This window comes from Brassica napus, chromosome C2 (assembly GCF_020379485.1).
Source record: "Brassica napus cultivar Da-Ae chromosome C2, Da-Ae, whole genome shotgun sequence".
In the NCBI taxonomy this organism is placed as follows: domain Eukaryota; kingdom Viridiplantae; phylum Streptophyta; class Magnoliopsida; order Brassicales; family Brassicaceae; genus Brassica; species Brassica napus.
Genome location: NC_063445.1, coordinates 45164012 through 45181514, shown reverse-complemented (window position 1 = coordinate 45181514; position 17503 = coordinate 45164012). Strand labels below are relative to the sequence as shown.

Below are 17503 nucleotides of genomic sequence, written 5' to 3'. Positions count from 1 at the left end.
ACATGGGTCAAAACGTAAAGACACTAAATTAGGAACATAATGGTTTTGCAACTTAACTTCCCATCCGTATCATGTATAACCCTGCTTATACTTTCTGAATATATCCTCAGTTCTCGAGTTTCGTAACACACAGCAACCAATTATATAAACGATTATCAACCCGATAAGCGCCACAAGGAGAAAAATATCTGCTTCTAACCAATCTATCTTGAGATTTGCGAGCAAACCAGCTTTGCAGGAATTACAACTGTAGCACAAAGTGTTTTGATCATTGCTCCACTGTAGACAATCCATATCTACATGCAATGATATAGGACTTATCCAGTATGTAGCGTTCACGAACGTGTAGCCACATTTTGTTGGGGGCTTGCAGCAACCAGACTGAAAAATAAACAAACGGGTTAGATTTAAATAAAATTAAAATGTGGGAAAAAGTTGTTCGGGTGACTTATTAGCCGGTCCTGAACATAATAAATAAATGAATTATTAGTTTTGAAATATTTTAAGAGTTTTGTATAAATAGATAAAAACTTCCAAATTTCTTTAATATTTTCTAATTATTTTTTTAGTAAATTGTCTTTTTCTAGTTTTTGTTAGGACAAGCATGTAAGAGCATGTTCAATGGAAGTCTCTAAAATACACTTACTTGAATGGGACTAAGATAAGCATTGAAGAAATCTTGAGCCAAACTGAACCTCTGGTTTAAGTCAGGACAAATACTAGTAGTACTCAAACAAGCACGGATCCTTTCCCATTTATAAGATCTCTGAACTCGTCGACGTAAGAAACCAGAAAAATCTTCAAGACTATACTCAAGATAGCTCTGCTTGGTTGTGGACGACCAGAGCCTCTGAGGGTAACCATGTAAATAAATCCGACAAGAACACCTAAAAGTACGACGAGAGCAAGCATGGCAATTAAGTAAACAACGAGGAGCCAAGTGATCCTCCAGAACCCTCCTATGAGACCAGCAAGACCCACAAGAAGTATAAAGATTCCGAGTATTATTACTGGCCACTGAAGAAGCATGACGCAGGAGTTTACAGTTCCGGTGGTGAGCCAGATCCCGGCACCGATGACCGGAATTGAGAGGAGGACGGCGATGAAGTTTATGCAACCGATTATATTGTTTCTCAAAGGCATGTTTTTTTGTTTGTTTGGTTTGAGAAACAGATACAGGATGAACGTAATAACTTAGAGTGAGAGAGTTCAAATAAATAGCACAACGGCTCAAGAGCAAGAGAGAGGTGAATAGTGTTATGTACAATGTTTTTGTTAGTTTTAGAGGATGATAATAACTCGGAGGTGAAATGTATTGTATATCAATGGGATAACGTAACTATTTGAAAAGAAGAAAAAGAAGGTGGAATTATTTACTTACATCAGCTATTCTGACTTTATCTTTTCTCACAAGAGAAAGAAATCAAAACATATTTATTACATGTTTGAATATAATCATCAGAATTAGTATATATTTTCAAAAAATTAAAAATCTTATATATGATTTCAGTGAAGCCATATATAAGAATATAAGTTGATGACAAATCTTATTTAATATTCTTATCTTACTTATATTTAAGGTGAGTAACATATGATCTTTCCTTTTAGTGATTTAAGCAAAATTATGAAATAAGTTATTTTAAATAACAACTTTTCCCTTGAAAACATATCTACAGGTCATTAAGTCCTGCTCACCCTTCTGATCATGTTTGTGCTTTTAGAAAATGATAGATCTTTTGCCAGAATTTGGTGCAAAACTGATGATCTTCATTCTTGAGTGTCTTTACAATAATGAATTAACTTTTCCTTACAGTTTGTATAAGATGTTTGATAAAAGTTGTTAGTGATATTAAATTAACACACCATTTTAACATAAAATAATAAACTTAGAAGTATAATAAAAACGTAACAAGAAATATATAAAGCCAGTTCCTAATTTGCTAATAACAATAAAAATCTCCAAATAAGCAAATATCATATCTGTTTCTGAATGCAATGCAATTGCTGAAAATTGACTTTCTTTACTAACAGAAAAAAAACAACAACATCTATATGACTATATTTAGTATTCTTTTATGGATGCATGCTTGAGTGGACATCTGCACTTGCTTGAATTTGGAAAAGTACATTTTATACTTCACGACAATGCGTAAGCAATATCTATTTTTTGGTGTTACATTACACGATTAATTCATTGTTATAAACTGTAAAAACGCGCATTGATGAAAAGGCAAACACACAGATTACGTAATCTCTTATCAAACCATTTACAATGGATGTATTGGATAAACCGTAGTTATCAAAGAAAAACACAGTTAAATTTGTTAATCTTTTTTTGAACAATTAAATTTGTTTAATCTATTGTCAACTTTTTTTGTTTAATCAGCTGAATAAAAAAATCGGAACCAATAACACCATATGGCAAACTATAAAACGACAAAAAGCTAACCCCACAAGTATGTTAGTTTCCATTGAGTAATTTCATGTTTATATTAGTTACTTAAATCTTAAAAATTGATTTAAAATATTAGTAAATATAATTATTCAAGATTAAATTACTTTATAATAAAAATAATTTTAACTTCAGTTTTAAAATTTATTATTTATATTTTGTAAATAGATGTTTATTCTATTTGATTTAGACATAAAGTATTTTTATAATCAATCATTTTCATTAATATGCAATTAAAAATATTTGTAAAAAAAAAATTATGCAATAAAAATAGAAGAGTAAAATGTTGAATTTTATTAAAATTATTGTAGATAAAATTGAATGTGTGTTAGCTATTAGATGAAAAAGTATAAAAGATGATACATAATGTTAAAAGTTTATAAAGAAACTGAATACAAAATATATTGTACACAGTCTAAGGATTCGACTGGTGACCATTCTGGAAATAAGAAGAACAAATAGGAAAGGAACGTAGAGGAATAAAATTGCAGGAATGAAAGGAAATAGTTGTTCCTTCTCAAATTTAAGAAGGAACAATTTTGTTCTTTATTTCTCTAAAAAAAAGAATGGTAGGAAATGAGAAGGAAAAACTATTCCTTGTGAATGGTGATTTTTTTCAGGAACATTAAGGAATAGATAATTCCTCTCCGTTCCTTGGTCACCATTTATACCCTAAGTACATAGACTATAATCTAGATATTAGATTTTAAACCGCTCCAAGCGCAGATTTATTCTTAAAATTAAATAAATGAATTTTGTATAAGATAGTGTATAGGTATAGTCACATTTATCCGGAACCGCGAACTAAATCGTATCAAACTGAAAGAAAAAAAACAAAACCAAATTGAACTGAACAGTTTACAAAAAAAAAAAATTGAACTGAATTTCATAAATAACCGAGTAGATCATATATTTCTAGAACCTAAAAATTGAAATCGAACCGAGAACTAAATGGGTACATGAATTTTTAAAATACATATTATATAATTGTTTATCAATTTCTTTAGTGCAGAACTGAACCAAGATGAACCATAGACATCTCAAGACTAGTCTTGGCTACAGCCTCGATTTAATGTGGGACAAAACTCTTTTTCTCCGGTTAATCTGGCTGATATATGTGAATAGTAAACCTCTTTGGGTGGAATAGGTTAAGCCTTACAAAATCAAAGGTGGAAATTTCTGGACATTGGACGAGAGCAAGCAATCTTCTTGGACGTGGAAGTCTTTAGAAGTCCTTCGACCATTAACACCCGCTTCCTAAATAGAGCTGGTGTCACATATCTAATGTGCATCGTCTAAGTTTTTGAACAGATTACTTGACATCTATCAGAATTTAAAAGTGAAGATTTCTGATCTGTGGAACTAAATACTGGGGAATATATTCCACCAAAATAAGCTATAAGAGATTGTTTCTCAGAAGTCAACTGATCTCAAAAGTCATTATATATATATATATATATGTTGCTGAACCTACATAGAGTTTATGAACTGTTCATAGCTAGAATCTTGTACAGAAGCTATCTCTTTCAATCAAACCAATCCTAAGCTAATACATCTCTCCAGCCAAAATCCACCCAATAGTTATATTTACAAGAGAGAAAAAACAAGAATCTTTACGTAAGGACGACACAAGAATCTTTACATACTTTTCACCACATGTTGATATGAAAAGACTAATTAATCAGACGTTTACACTATAACTTGAGATGTCTGAAGATAGGACTCCATTGATGCAGACGAAAGAAGACTCTCTAGCTCCAAGAGTGACTTCTCAAATCTCAACTAGAATCTAGTATAAATAGATCAAGAACTTTCCTCTAATCTCTATAGTACCTTTCAGTGTCTTAAGGATCCGCTATTGCATTGCTCTTTATAGCCGCTTTAAATTTGTGATGCGTCTTCCTCGCTGCCTGGTAAGATACCGTCATCCGCAAACCCGACAACACAGCTCGTCTAGCCGATGACGGAATCTTCATTCCTTTATTGTAACACAACAATAGCAGCTTCGAAGCGCATACAAGCCGCCCATCTTTGCATAGATTATGCACAACAGAAGTATAAGTATACTCATCTCTAATCTCCATCGAGGCAAACAACCTCATGGCACGGTCTACATGACCTGCTTTGCACAACCCATCGATCAAACAGTTACAAGTGACGACACTAGGCTGCATCCCCATCTCTCCCAAACAGGCCAAATGCTTCTCAGCTCCTCCAGTATGTCCTATACTCAACAAACCATTGACGATAATCGTGTGCGTGTAGTCATCAGGCTTCAATCCTTTCCGCTCAATCTCTTCCAACAGATCATCCACTGCATCTAAGTTCCCATCTTTAAAATAAAGATTCAACAATGTGTTGTAAGAAACAATGTCCCCACTTCGTCTACCGCTTCTCACCAGCTCATGCATACATTGATATGCCTCCTCTGCTCTCCCTGTCTTAATCAAAGCACTAACAACTGCACAGCTCGCGTACCCGTCAAAGGTATACCCTTCGTTCTTCATTTTCAAGAAAAGCTTAAGCCCTTTCTCAACCATCTTGCTCTTAAAATACATTTTTAGCATTGTTGTGTATGTAACAGCATTCGGAGCGTACCCTGCTCTCTCGAGCTCCCTCAGCATCCAATTCGCGGAGCTAACTCTTCTTGATTTACAAAGCCCGTTGATGAGAATGTTATAAGTCATGAGCTCAGGTTTAACCCGGTTCTTTATGTACTTAAAGAGCTCAACAGCATTATCTATATGCCCACTCTTGCAAAGCGCGTCGAGAAGAATGTTGTAAGTGTCAACACGTGGAGACAGCCCAGCGAGGTGAACATCCTCGTTCAGAATCCGAAACGCGTCTCCGTGTCTCCCTAGCTTGAAGTAGAGAGACATGAAAGTGTTGTAACTCCGCATATCTGGAGATAAACCTGAGCGAAGCATTTCGTCGAACAGTTGGTGGGCGCGAGTTAGCAATAGCTGTTTCGCAGCTCCAGAGATGAGGGAATTGTATGTAGAGACGTCTGGTTTGATTCCGGCTTCTCTCATACGATGTGTTACGGCGTAAGCTTCGTCGATGCCGACGAAACGAGAGTAGCCGTTGATTAAGGTGTTGTAAGTGATGACGTTGGGGAAGACACCTACTCTGATTCCGTCTATGAGTAATGATTCTGCTTTCTGCAAGTTTCGAGATTTGCAGAGGGAATCGATGCAGATGTTTAGTAGCTTCGTGGAGGTTTTCATTAATCCATGAACCATTTTTGTCCATGAGTGGTGGGAAAGGTACGGCTTTTAAGTGGTTTTGTAGCATGGAAACGTGAGGATCACGGATTTTGATAGATATGGAAAAAAAATAAATAAAGATTTCGGAATTAACGAAAACATAAAGAATCCAAAAGAGAATACAAATGTAAAATGGTTCTGAAATAATAATGGAGATTATCTTTTTTTTTTTCTCTTTTATAAGAAATATCATTTATCTATTTTACTTTATATTTAAAAGAATCCATTAGAACTACGGCCGGATCTTATGGGACTTGAAACATTTGTTTAAAAACTTTTACAAGAATTTTTATTTTCATAATTTGGGAGCTTATGCCATATAAAAAAATCTCTAAAATTTTTGGAGACTTGGACAAATGTTTCAACCACTTGTGTCTTGATCCGGCCTTGGTTATATAACATGTTAGAGGGGTGTTCGCGCGGAATATTGTTTTATTGTTGTTAAAAGTATAATTTTTTGGATAATGTAATTAGATGATCACTTTTATTTGTTAAGAAGTTTTTATTGTGTTATTTAGTAGTAATAGTGATATGTTAATATATTTTGTCTTTGTTTTTTCAATAATGCATTTTTTTCATTATAGTAGTGAAACGAGCATCTAATGTAAAAATATATTGAATTTCAATAACTTAAATTTGCATTTATGCATTTGTTGATTCTAAGATTAACGGTTTCAGCATCAAAATTATTTTTTATTTTTTTCATATTTTTGAACATTATAACTTTCAAGATGTTTTTGTCTTTTTCCCATATTTTGATATTGAGCCTTCAACATCTATGTATTTTGTTTACTTTTCTGGTATGCGGTGTTTCTCATCATCACCGAAAAAGACTCACCTCATGCTATTGTTCTTTATCGCCTTCTTCACCTTGAGATTTCTGGTATTTGTTGTAAATCGGGTTTAGAAGTTCCCAGTTGTGCGGTTGTTTCTAGCGTTGTTTTAGGCTGCTCCATTCAATATAAGATTTTCCTCTTCTTCCTTAGATTTTAGCTGATGTTATGAACTGCATCTCTTTGGGTTGGGTCAGAGTTTAGTCGTCTTTAAAGTTGTTTTACTCGTCGTTAGCTTACCGTTGATACTCCCTTGTCGTCTTGGTTTTTAAGATATGGTTTTTGATGATTTGACTTCTATAGCTCGAGGACGGCTCCACGGTGATTTTGTTTTGTCTACCCTTCCATTTATGTTCCCTCATCTCGTTGCAGCTTTCATCGTTGCTTGCGTCTCTGTGACTCTCTCTTTCGCCAGGTTTTCCACTCCAGGTTTGGATAATGTTCTCCTCCGAGTATGCTCTGTAGATTTGGAAGATTGTTTCTGGTCTCAAGTCTGGGCTCATGTTTCTCGGGGTTGGCTTTCGTTCTCCCTCACTCATGTTGTTCTCTTCTTCCTTTGCTCCCCTTAGTATAAGTGTGCGGTATTAGTCTCTTGGAGCTTTGGTCCCTTCTATCCCGAGATTTGTGGTTCTTCACCGGCATAGGCGTCTTGTTTGTGCTTGTTTAGTTTGTGAGGTGCTTCTTACCTCTTAGCTGGTGGTTGTGCTTATCGTTCGTTATGTATGTCTCTTCCTGCTTCGTGGTGATTTTGGCCTTCTGTTGATTATTCTTCCTCCAACCTGCTTTCTTGATTCTTTGCATTGGTCCTTGATCACGCTCATTTGTGTTTGAGAGATTGTTTTATCTCAAGATTATCTTTTTACATTTTACTGACTTTTGATTGTTCTGGCCAAGACACTCTATGATAAAGTGGGCTAAGTTAGTTTTCGTTCTTGATCGCCTTTGAGTTCTGGACCTTTATTGAGTTAGTATTACTTTGACATTTTTTTCTCTGTGAGGTTTTATGTTTAGATTATGTTATACTTTAGTTTGGTTAATATTAAGATAAATATATAGTTGTAAATGAAATAGTAGAAAATAATAAAAAATAATACAATCGCGAAAGTTTATGTTATTTTTAGCTGTGAATAAATTAAATATTTAAAATACATTTATATTTTTTTACTTATTTCTTTATTCGTTTTGGAATTTTTTGAACAATAAAATAGATTAAAATAGATTATCAAACTTCAAATGATGATGGTTAGTGTGAGAAGGATTAGATAGTGTATAATTAGAAAATAGTGAACCAAATTGCAATAATCTAAAAAAGAATGATCTAAAATGTAAAAAAACAAAAAAGTGGACACATGTCAACAAACTCTCCTTCCACATGCCATAAGAAGAGAGAAAAATGTACTTTATATATATAGATCTCATATAGTTCTCGTATTTTTTTAAAAAAACAGCAAAATATTTTAGAAATGATCGAAATCATGTTATTATTTTTTCTTTCAAATCGATGTGATTATGATACATAAATAAACTTAAAAATTACTTCATAAATAATTTATTTATGTTTAGGAAATAACTAATAATTTATAACGTTCAAAATTTTGTTTCTCTCATGCTTTCACATTGTTTTCTCTATAGACACGTGGACCCATCCAATCCGATAATTGAGAGTGTTACTAGGCTCTAAATAGTTGTTTACTAACCATGCATTTAACGTGCGACTAGGTAACCGCATGTGCGGGCATAAAAAAATTCAAAATATGGACTAAATCTTATATAGTTTTACAAGTAACGGATTTTATAATATAATATCACCGTCTTTGGGAGAATTCATCAACCATGGAAAAAAGCTGATACTCAATATTTGAGATGGACGAAAGGGAACAAAGTAACTTCAGTATGAAGAGGTAGATATTGTGTGTATGTATAATTGCAACGTCCCAAAATAATTTGTGTGTTTACGAAAAAACTTTCATTCAAAATATGGAATAAATAGTGTATAATTTTAGAAGTATCAGATTTTATATTATCATTAATTAGAAATGTATTGTATATGTGTCGTAATTCTTTAATGTTGGTGAATAATATTATTTTTCCATTAATATTAAAAAAACATTTATGTAGACATATTAAAAGAAAATATAATAAAAATCAAAATAAAAATATTATCCATAAACAATATAAATTATGAAGTACAATTGTCGAAAAATAAAGCAAAATCAATTAGAAACCTGAAAAAAAAATTTCAGTAAATCTGATACTTCTAAAACTATGCAATGTATAAAAGAAAATATAATAAAAATAAAAATCAAAATATTATCCATAAACAATATAAATTATGAAGTACAATTGTCAGAAAAATAAAGCAAAATCAATTAGAAACCTGAAAAAAATTAAATAAATTTTGTAAGCAATTTGACGGGTTAACATTATTTGACAGATTTATAAGTTTCTAAATAAAAATTAACATGAAATAATATTAAATTGACATACCGTCATGACACGAAGTAGTCAGAAAACGGGATGCTCCTGAATACAATCGGTCTCCTAACTCATCACTACCCATCTGGGAAATACAAAAAATAAATAGTTGTAACAGTTTATATACTTAAAATTTTGTATTTGAAAAGAAAGTAGATTAAAATTACGTACCGTGACTACGGAATATTCTGAAAAACTTGTTTGTAGACAACATTCAATGTTTTTGTTTGCGTTTTCCCTTCTTTACCAGTTATTAGAATTTTTAATCCAGATCTTGACTTAACTCTTGAAAGTGCAACGTAGAGCTGACCATGAGAGAACACTGGACTAGGCAGAAACAACCCAACACTTTCCAGTGTTGGACCTTGACTTTTGTTGATGGTCATCGCGAAAGCCAAAGTAACTGGAAACCGTCTTCGACGCATTCTGAAGGGAAACTTTGTGTCAGGTGGTGTGACAAACATTCTAGGGATCCAAACCGGATGTCCAGCAATTTTGTTTCCGGTTATAATTCTACCTTCTATCACATGGGGCAGTAACTGAGTAACAATTAGCCTAGTACCATTACATAAGCCATCTGCAACATCCATGTTACGAAGACACATGATAGGAGCACCAACCTTGAGCTTCAAACAATGTCTAGGCAGTCCAGCCACTTTAACACTGTTCAAAAACTCTGCAGGATATACTACATTTTCGTCTATGTCAACATCGGATGGGATAATACTGTCAGAGCTAAGGTAAACCTTCTCTTCTCCTGAAAGCATATGTAAATCCTTTTGTTTAGTGATATGTAAAAAGTTAGTTGAACATAAGAATAAATGATAAAACATGTTACCTGGCAACTGCATAAGCATGAAATCATTTATTTTATCCACTTCATCATTTGTGGGAGTAAGAATGGCTCGATGTCTATACAAATCCTTATCTGTCGAGGTTTGAAAATCTTGTCCATAAACCTCTTTTGCCATAGTCTCAATAGGATGTTCTCCACTATTTTGTATCAGCAAATCAGAAGGGATGTCAATCTCAACTTGACCGTCGTTAGGCAAATTTATTTTTCCATCTCCAATATCCAAAATCCAGTTTGAGAAGGATTGAAGCTCTTTTGCTGCATCATCAGTAAGACCAGCCAGCAATCTCATGTTTTTTGTTAGCTTCAAAACTTTGCAGTGCTCCCAAAGATATGACGAATTCAGAACCGCCAAAACAGTCTCTGCTCTACCACCTCCAGGTATAACCGGTAAAATCTGTCTGAAATCTCCACCAAAAACAATAACTTTACCCCCAAAAGGTTTGTTTTCAGAAGATCTTATAATATCACGCATTGTGCGATCCAACGTCTCGAAACAGTGTCTGCTCATCATAGGCACCTCATCCCAGACAATTAACTTTGCCGCTTTAACTAATTCTGCACGATCTGATCCTGGCTCCATTTTCTTGCAAGTACTGAATTCGTCTGCATCTATCGGAATACCAAATCTGGAATGTGCGGTTCTACCTCCTTCCAACAACAATGCTGCAATTCCACTTGATGCGGTATTTAGAACAATCATACCTCTAGATCGGATCGCTGATGAGAGTGCTCTGTATACGAAGGTTTTTCCTGTGCCTCCATAACCATAAAGAAAGAACACTCCACCGCTATCATTTAAAACTGCATCCAGAATCTGTTCGTATACCCCTCTTTGCTCATCTGTTATCATCGCCATAAGTCTTTCATTTTCCTTTAGCTGATCTTCCACAACATATTTAAGATCATCATCTATAAGGCGATTGCCGTTGTAAGAGCCAAAATCTTCTGGCTTTGGCATGTGGGGCCATTTCTTGAGGCTACAACCATTGCTGAGCAAATGATTTTCGATCTCAGTAAGAGCAATATTTTTGATCTTCTCTATGGTCAAGTTCATATCTGCAAGTTTGATAATTTTATGAAATTAACATAGACATTCTTACAATAAAAAAATTTAACTAGACAAAACTCACCAGGTTGTCCATTTTCTCGCCGCTTCTTGTAAAGAATATCGTCGGTAAGATACTCCCAAGTAGCTTCCCACACAACATGAGGCTGAGAAAAAGATTTGGAAACCAACATTCTCGCAAAAAGCTTCATGGCATACGTGGCAGAACTACAATCACTGGCATCTTTGATAGCTTCTATGAATTCTTTGTCATCATCCATCAATCCCAACGCATAGCAAGCATCTTCGTATGTAGGATATAAAACACCATCAACTGTTCTTATATCCTCGTATGATGTCGGCCCTCTTACCCAATTTAGCAATACTCTTAAGAAATATAGCTCATCACCTGATGGCTGAATATGCGCAATCCTCCCTATCGCAAAGCCTCGTTTCCGTGGTACCCATTCTCTCGTACCTGATTTCCAAAAAAAAATTGTTGGAAATTTGGCATATGTCAACTCTCTTGCCTCTGCGTATTTTCTGTTTGCTATGAACCAGGCCAAAAACATGGATTGGTTGACAGTCTTTTTGTTGAGAATACTCTCAATAGGTTCGTTTTTATAAAAAAAATACCAGTTCCTGATCCGAAATATGAAAGCCAAGTTTCTCTACAGAAGTAGTACGAAAATGTGTAGGAAAAGCAAGAATCCGTCACGACGACTCGCATGCAGTAATATATCTAATTAAGAAATACGAAAACATAAATTAGTAAAGATGAACGTAGACCTTAAAATGTAAAAGACAGATAAACTCTATTTGTTAATAATGTATTTATTTTATTGTAAACAAATGAGTTATATAAATTTCATTTATAATATTATATATTTTTTAAAGCTTATACATATATATTTGTACTAATAGTAATAGATTATTGATGTATTTTCGTTTCCTTTGCAAAGACATAGCGTAGAATACAAATTTTGTTTTATATCTATTATTAATAAATTATAAATGATAATAAATATGATATATACGGTCCACATATAGTAAAAATTGTGGAAAAATTTGTATATTATAACGTCCAACGAAGATAGTATATGATATTATTGACTTAGAACTTCAGTGTGACCATATATTTAACTAACTTGACGACTTTCCTTTATTATCTTATTATTTTTTTCGTATTATCTGATATTTTACATTTGCCCAAACTTGGATTGGAGAAATGAAGTTAATGTATAAAGTTCAATATTCTAATTAGTATTAATTTATTGATCTTCTATGATTGATGAATTGCTTATAGAGTTTCTACTGAATTTTTAATATATTGTTGTAAATTTATAGAATTTAGTAATTTGTAGATACTAACACGAATTGGTTTAAATATAATAATACCTGCAGTCGTAATATGTTTTGATTTCGTCAATGACGCCATCTTCATCTTCTTTATCCATTGCAGCTGAGGCATAATCAGGTCCCTTATGGATATATTTGAAAAGATACTTAACAGCTCGTGTTTGGACGCACCACTCGACATTCATATGCGCGCGATAACGAAGCATGAGGTCTCTGTTGTATGGTACAACAAATTCATTGTCTAATCTGATTCCATTTTTCTCAATGAACCTACCATCAATCCGACGCATGTAAACTGGAAATCCATTTGCGTCAATCGATGTCCTGATGTTGAGAGGTTTCGGAAACATCTTAGAACATTTACCGTTAACCATACATACATTATCCTTCTTTGCTGCACCGCAAGGACCATGCATCATACAATCCCCAACGATTACATACAGGTCTGGATCTACTGTCTTGTCTGGTATTTCAGCGGAAATAATCTTATCTATATCATCGGCTGTTGGAAATTTTTATCCTTTTTCCATGAAGACAAGAATATGAGCGTGTGGCATTCCTCTTTTCTGAAACTCAATCGTGTACATTACTAACAAAATAAAAAATAAAATATTTAGAAAACTTTTACAAACAAAATACTATCTAAATTAGTTGTTTTGCTTAAACAATTAATATAAGCAACATGTAAAGGAGATTTACCTGCAGCAACATGCCCAAATAAGGAGCCGTTCTTTTTAGTCAACTCGCCGATAAGATTATCGAGTTTCATCTTGAAAACTCTATACAATATTTCTGCTCTGTCTTCGGTGGTCAGGTTATATTTTTGCAGATTCCTTTTAACTTCAGGCCATTTTGGATTGCACGTAAAAGTGATGAAAATATCGGGAAATCCATGGTATTTGCACAGAGCCATGGCATCATAGTAGTGCTGCTTCATATACCTTTTTCCCCCGTTGAAAGTTGCTGGAATGAAAATTCGGGTCCCTTGCTCAGCCATCTTAGCTCCAGCTCTTGTAGCTGCTTTCTGGATTGCAGCGTAACTACTTGACCGAAGCTTTTTCTGATTCATCCATAAGTAACGCAGTCTACTTGATTCTATCATTGTGTAAGCGTCCACAAGGAACTGATGAAACAATCTGCCTGATCTTGTAATTGTAGGTGCTTCCCACCTCCTCTCTAAAATCCGAAATGCAAAGTACTCACGCATAGTTACATTCTTGCGTTTTCTCGCAGTGCTGTCTTCAAAACCAATAGGAATATTTAATCGAAAGCCATCCTCTCCAAATGGAAACAATAGTGGATATTGCAGAGGCAAATACGCCGGATGTAATTCACTTATCCTTTGCAACTTTCCACTTGTACTCTCTAGAACAATATCTCGTGTCTCCATATTTAAAACAAAATCTCCAGGTATCAAAGCAGCCACTTCATTTGCAGTCGGCAGATTATGGGTCCGTCCATCAGATTGTCGACTTTCAATCAATCTCATCCTATAACCTGTTGATCCTTCCACGTCGAATCTTTCTCTTGCAGACCTAAAAGCCTTGACATGAGGGTTACACTGATCTAACATATTCTTCAGAAGAAGAACAAGTGGTTCTCTTAGTTTCTTAGCAGCAGCTCTGTCAGACCTGCAAAGTTTTTTTTAATTTTTAATATAAGTTAACAAAACGTCGACCATACTACAGTCTGTACAATATAATCATAGTAAGTTCATATAATGAAGAAAATTACCCGGCATAAGCATCAAGTCTATTTTTGATCTCATTTAAAGTATCAATGATATAGAGCTGGGAAAATTTCGGAGCTTGTCCAGGCTCGGGAACTATATCACCACTGCGATGATAGTTCTCACCGGACATTTGGAAAACAAATGGTCCACGACCATTGTTAATAGAATGATCTATCTTTCCCCCAAGAGATGTGAAAGAGAACATTATATTGTAAGCTCGTATGAACTCTCGATAATGTTTGCTTAACTCGTCTCCTTTGCATAACAAAGTCATTAACTCCATTTGAGGATTCGCGAGCCAAGGAAGTACAACTTTACCACGTTTACAACACATTGTGAAGACAGGATTGGAACTACGCCGGCGTTTTCCAATTCTTTCACCATACCACATATATGCTTGACAAAACGTACAATTCCAACCTGGATCTCCGTCGTCGTAGTAACCTGTGTAAGAAAATATCTTCATTAAAAAAAAAACAAACTAATATGTGGTTATTTTTTTGTAAGAAACATTGTAGTAATTTTCAGGTCATCACCGTTTTTTTGTATCCCGATGATAATAGGCGAAGTAACTGTATTATTAGTTTGTTGTGGGATATGTTGTGGTGATGGGTTAATCAAAGACTCTCCAGCTGGATAGGTAGTGTAAGTCTGATTCTCCTCATCTTCATTTTCATTTTCAGACTCACTTTCCATTTCATATCGATTATTGTAAGCTGCGTGAAAAAGTGTACTACAAAGTCAAAATATATGATCCATGAATATAATTTATTGTCTATGTATAGATGGAATAGACATTTTACCTTCAGGATGGTCCTCGACGATGAACCTTGGTGGAGGAATGAATTCATTAGTTTTGGTTTGTTGTAATGGACTTTGAGTAGCTGAAAAAGATTAATTTACACATATAAACAAAGGTCTAGCGCAAATAAATTCATGAAATAGGTATAATATTAATTTTTACCTTTCAGTAGACATCATATTAGTACGATTAAAAATATCTAAAAAATTACCTTTAGGAGGTGCATCTGCTATACACACTGCTGGAAGAGTCGGATTTGTTTGTCGTGTCATGTTGGGACCTTGTCTTGCTGTTAAAATTTGTTTAAGTTTAGTCGCACTTTTGAAATAGTAGCATAGAACACCTCAAACGAAAAACATTATTTAAAACCCGTTGTTACCTTCCTTTTGTCTTGTCTTTGAATTCACCGATGGAGGTGATCCAAGTGTCTTTCGTTTCCTCAAGGAAATGCTGGTACTCCGGGATATAGTTTCTTGATTACCAATTGTACCTAAACGGATGACATTTTTTTTGTTATACGAAACTTGTGCTGACCTATAAATTAATTACTATTTTCTTTACTATTTGTATACGATCATACTATATAAGCGCTACTTATATAATATGCTGTAATTAGTAAACAATGCTATTACTCGATGGGTGCATGTTGATTCCAGAACCACTCAATTTTGCAAGAGTAGGTGAACTTTGCGTTGAATTATAGGGACCTACAGACATAAGTACAATGAACAGAGAAATAAGTAAGCTAATTTTCACAAAGGGTTCTTCCAGTAATTCTTTAAAAAGCCTTGTAACTCTTGCTTTGAAAAGAAACTTATACCTGGAGGTGGTACAACTGATGCCTTGGTTGGCTTGAAAATCCTGGTACCGTGGAATGTAATGAAAATGAATTTTTCAGAAATGTTTTTTTCTCAATAGATTAATAAGAATAAACGTGGGGAAAATGAAAGCGTTAGGAGACTAACCTCTATTTGAGGTAGTAAGCCCTATTGTTCTTTTGTTATTCAGTATTTCCTTTCGCGCAGCTCTAGCTTGATGTGTTAGTCCATCTTTAAAACTTTGAAAAACACAACTTAATGGGATAGTATGTGTCGATGTATTTTCAACAATTTTTGACGGATTAGACTCTGATGGTCGTGGAATAATGGGTCATAATACTTGATTCGTAACATTCTGAAAGGGCGTCCTAAAAAGATTTATACTGGGCAGAGGTGAAACGTTTTTGATAGATGAGTTTAGTGTTATATTCCCCATTGGAGTATTCTCTTTGTCATTGGTACCTGCGTCAACATAATAAGTCTGTGAAAAATTAACCAACTATCACTTGCCTTGATTTCATTAGAACGATTATGTATCATTCTTTGTATTCAGTAGTACGAAAATTCATAATTTATAAAGGTTTTTATTTATTTTCAGTAGAACATACACTGTTTTTTTTTCTTCTGTGGTTTATTCCCCGTGTCTGTAGACACTGGATTACTTCTCTTCATGCTTCCCACTCAAAATCGAATGCTTGTGTTTTCAGTAAGACCAAAACACTACGTATAGATTGAATCATATGCAATTAGAATAAAGGCTTGAATAAACTTATATAATTTGAAAGAAAGTCGAAGATATAGAGTTCAGAAGCCGACCTCTTCAGAAAAATATAATAGAGATCGATCCATGACCATTATGTTATATCATTTTCAAAATATACGTATAATCCTTTGTTGCCAAATAAAGTTTCCTTATCAAATTCTTACCATGTATCTATTCCTTGCGCAAGTGAATATGATATTTATTGGAAAACACTTTATGACAATATAATTCAATATTACCTTCTTTTACATTGTTCCTTTATTAATTATGATTTTTTGGAACTTTAGCGTATATATAATAACCTTATTTTAGCAATTTAGATATATAATTCTATACTATCTTCTAGTGATAAGTTTAAACATTTAAAGTTTTAAACAATAATTTTGCTATAATGTGGACAAAAAAATAGATTAAAGGAGTTGTTCTATATAACGAACCAAATAACACCTCATAATTCATTCTCATAACTATAAAACCTAAAAGAGAGACAACGGAAAACATTATGAAATTTGAAGAAGACAAAAACAAATTTATTCTTAAACTCTTGCACTTTCACGGGCATATTGGACTTCAACTTTGTTCCTTAATTTTGGATTAGCATCAGTCCTCTTCCGACTCATAATCATTAAAATTCACAAAATACGGCTGCACAAAAACAAAATTCGTTAGAACTTATACTGGGTAAAATTAATTTTGAGTTATCACTATTTTAAATATTACATGTGGATCAAAGTGTTGAATTATGTCTGCATCGTCAATCACTAAATCAACAACATATGCTGAATTCTGTTCTTGTTGACCATAAGTTCCGATAGTGATCTTAAATAGAAGTTTTCTCCCAATCAAATCAGTTAGAGATTGAGGTAGAAAATGTGGAATTTCCTGTAAAACAAATATACATCTTTCAAAGAATATATAGAAATGATTTTTTCTTAATTCTTCCTAAATTAAAAATGAAGGAAATACCTGAGCAGCCTCTTGGACTAACTCAAACGCAGGTCTCCTAATGAGCATCTCCGCAATATTGTTGAAAAGCAAAAACTTGGCTTCTCCCTTTGAGTCATCAGAGACACGTACAACCAAGTAGTAACTAAAAAAACCC

The 17503-nt window shown here is 33.9% G+C and overlaps 3 protein-coding genes and 1 pseudogene across 3 annotated transcripts; all 4 read right to left on the bottom strand.

The window, feature by feature from the left end:
- Nucleotides 1–13: 13 nt before the first annotated feature.
- On the bottom strand, nt 14–3705 carry LOC106436412 (annotated as a pseudogene).
- A 184-nt stretch (nt 3706–3889) lies between these two features.
- LOC106436403 (pentatricopeptide repeat-containing protein At5g46680) lies at nt 3890–7529 on the bottom strand. The gene has a single exon (XM_013877370.3). The coding sequence runs from the start codon at nt 5692–5694 to the stop codon at nt 4297–4299; it is 1398 nt and encodes a 465-aa protein (XP_013732824.2). The 5' UTR covers nt 5695–7529; the 3' UTR covers nt 3890–4296.
- Nucleotides 7530–9304: 1775 nt separating this feature from the next.
- Nucleotides 9305–12900, bottom strand: LOC125581839 (ATP-dependent DNA helicase PIF1-like; the record flags this gene model as incomplete). Its single annotated transcript, XM_048747906.1, has 3 exons — nt 9865–12900; nt 9719–9783; nt 9305–9652 (listed from the first exon to the last, which is right to left on the bottom strand). Coding segments are annotated over exons 1-3 (1485 nt in total), but the record flags the coding sequence as incomplete, so codon positions are not given.
- Nucleotides 10998–15092, bottom strand: LOC106423737. Its single transcript, XM_048749143.1, has 9 exons — nt 15032–15092; nt 14822–14902; nt 14555–14734; nt 14021–14462; nt 12986–13917; nt 12326–12788; nt 11337–11405; nt 11147–11293; nt 10998–11094 (listed from the first exon to the last, which is right to left on the bottom strand). Exons 1-9 carry the CDS (start codon nt 15090–15092, stop codon nt 10998–11000), a joined length of 2472 nt encoding a protein of 823 aa, XP_048605100.1.
- Between the last annotated feature and the right edge of the window lie 2411 nt (nt 15093–17503).

Bases quoted from the DNA above. Each gene is read 5' to 3' on its own strand.
- LOC106423737 (XM_048749143.1), bottom strand. From the start codon at position 15,092: ATGACACGACAAACAAATCCGACTCTTCCAGCAGTGTGTATAGCAGAT. The intron at 14,735-14,821 runs GTAAAATGTCTA...TTTTTCACGCAG, and splicing joins CGTCGAGGACCATCCTGAAG to CTTACAATAATCGATATGAA. The intron at 12,789-12,985 runs GTAAATCTCCTT...AATTTCCAACAG, and splicing joins ATTTGGGCATGTTGCTGCAG to CCGATGATATAGATAAGATT.
- LOC106436403 (XM_013877370.3), bottom strand. From the start codon at position 5,694: ATGGTTCATGGATTAATGAAAACCTCCACGAAGCTACTAAACATCTGC.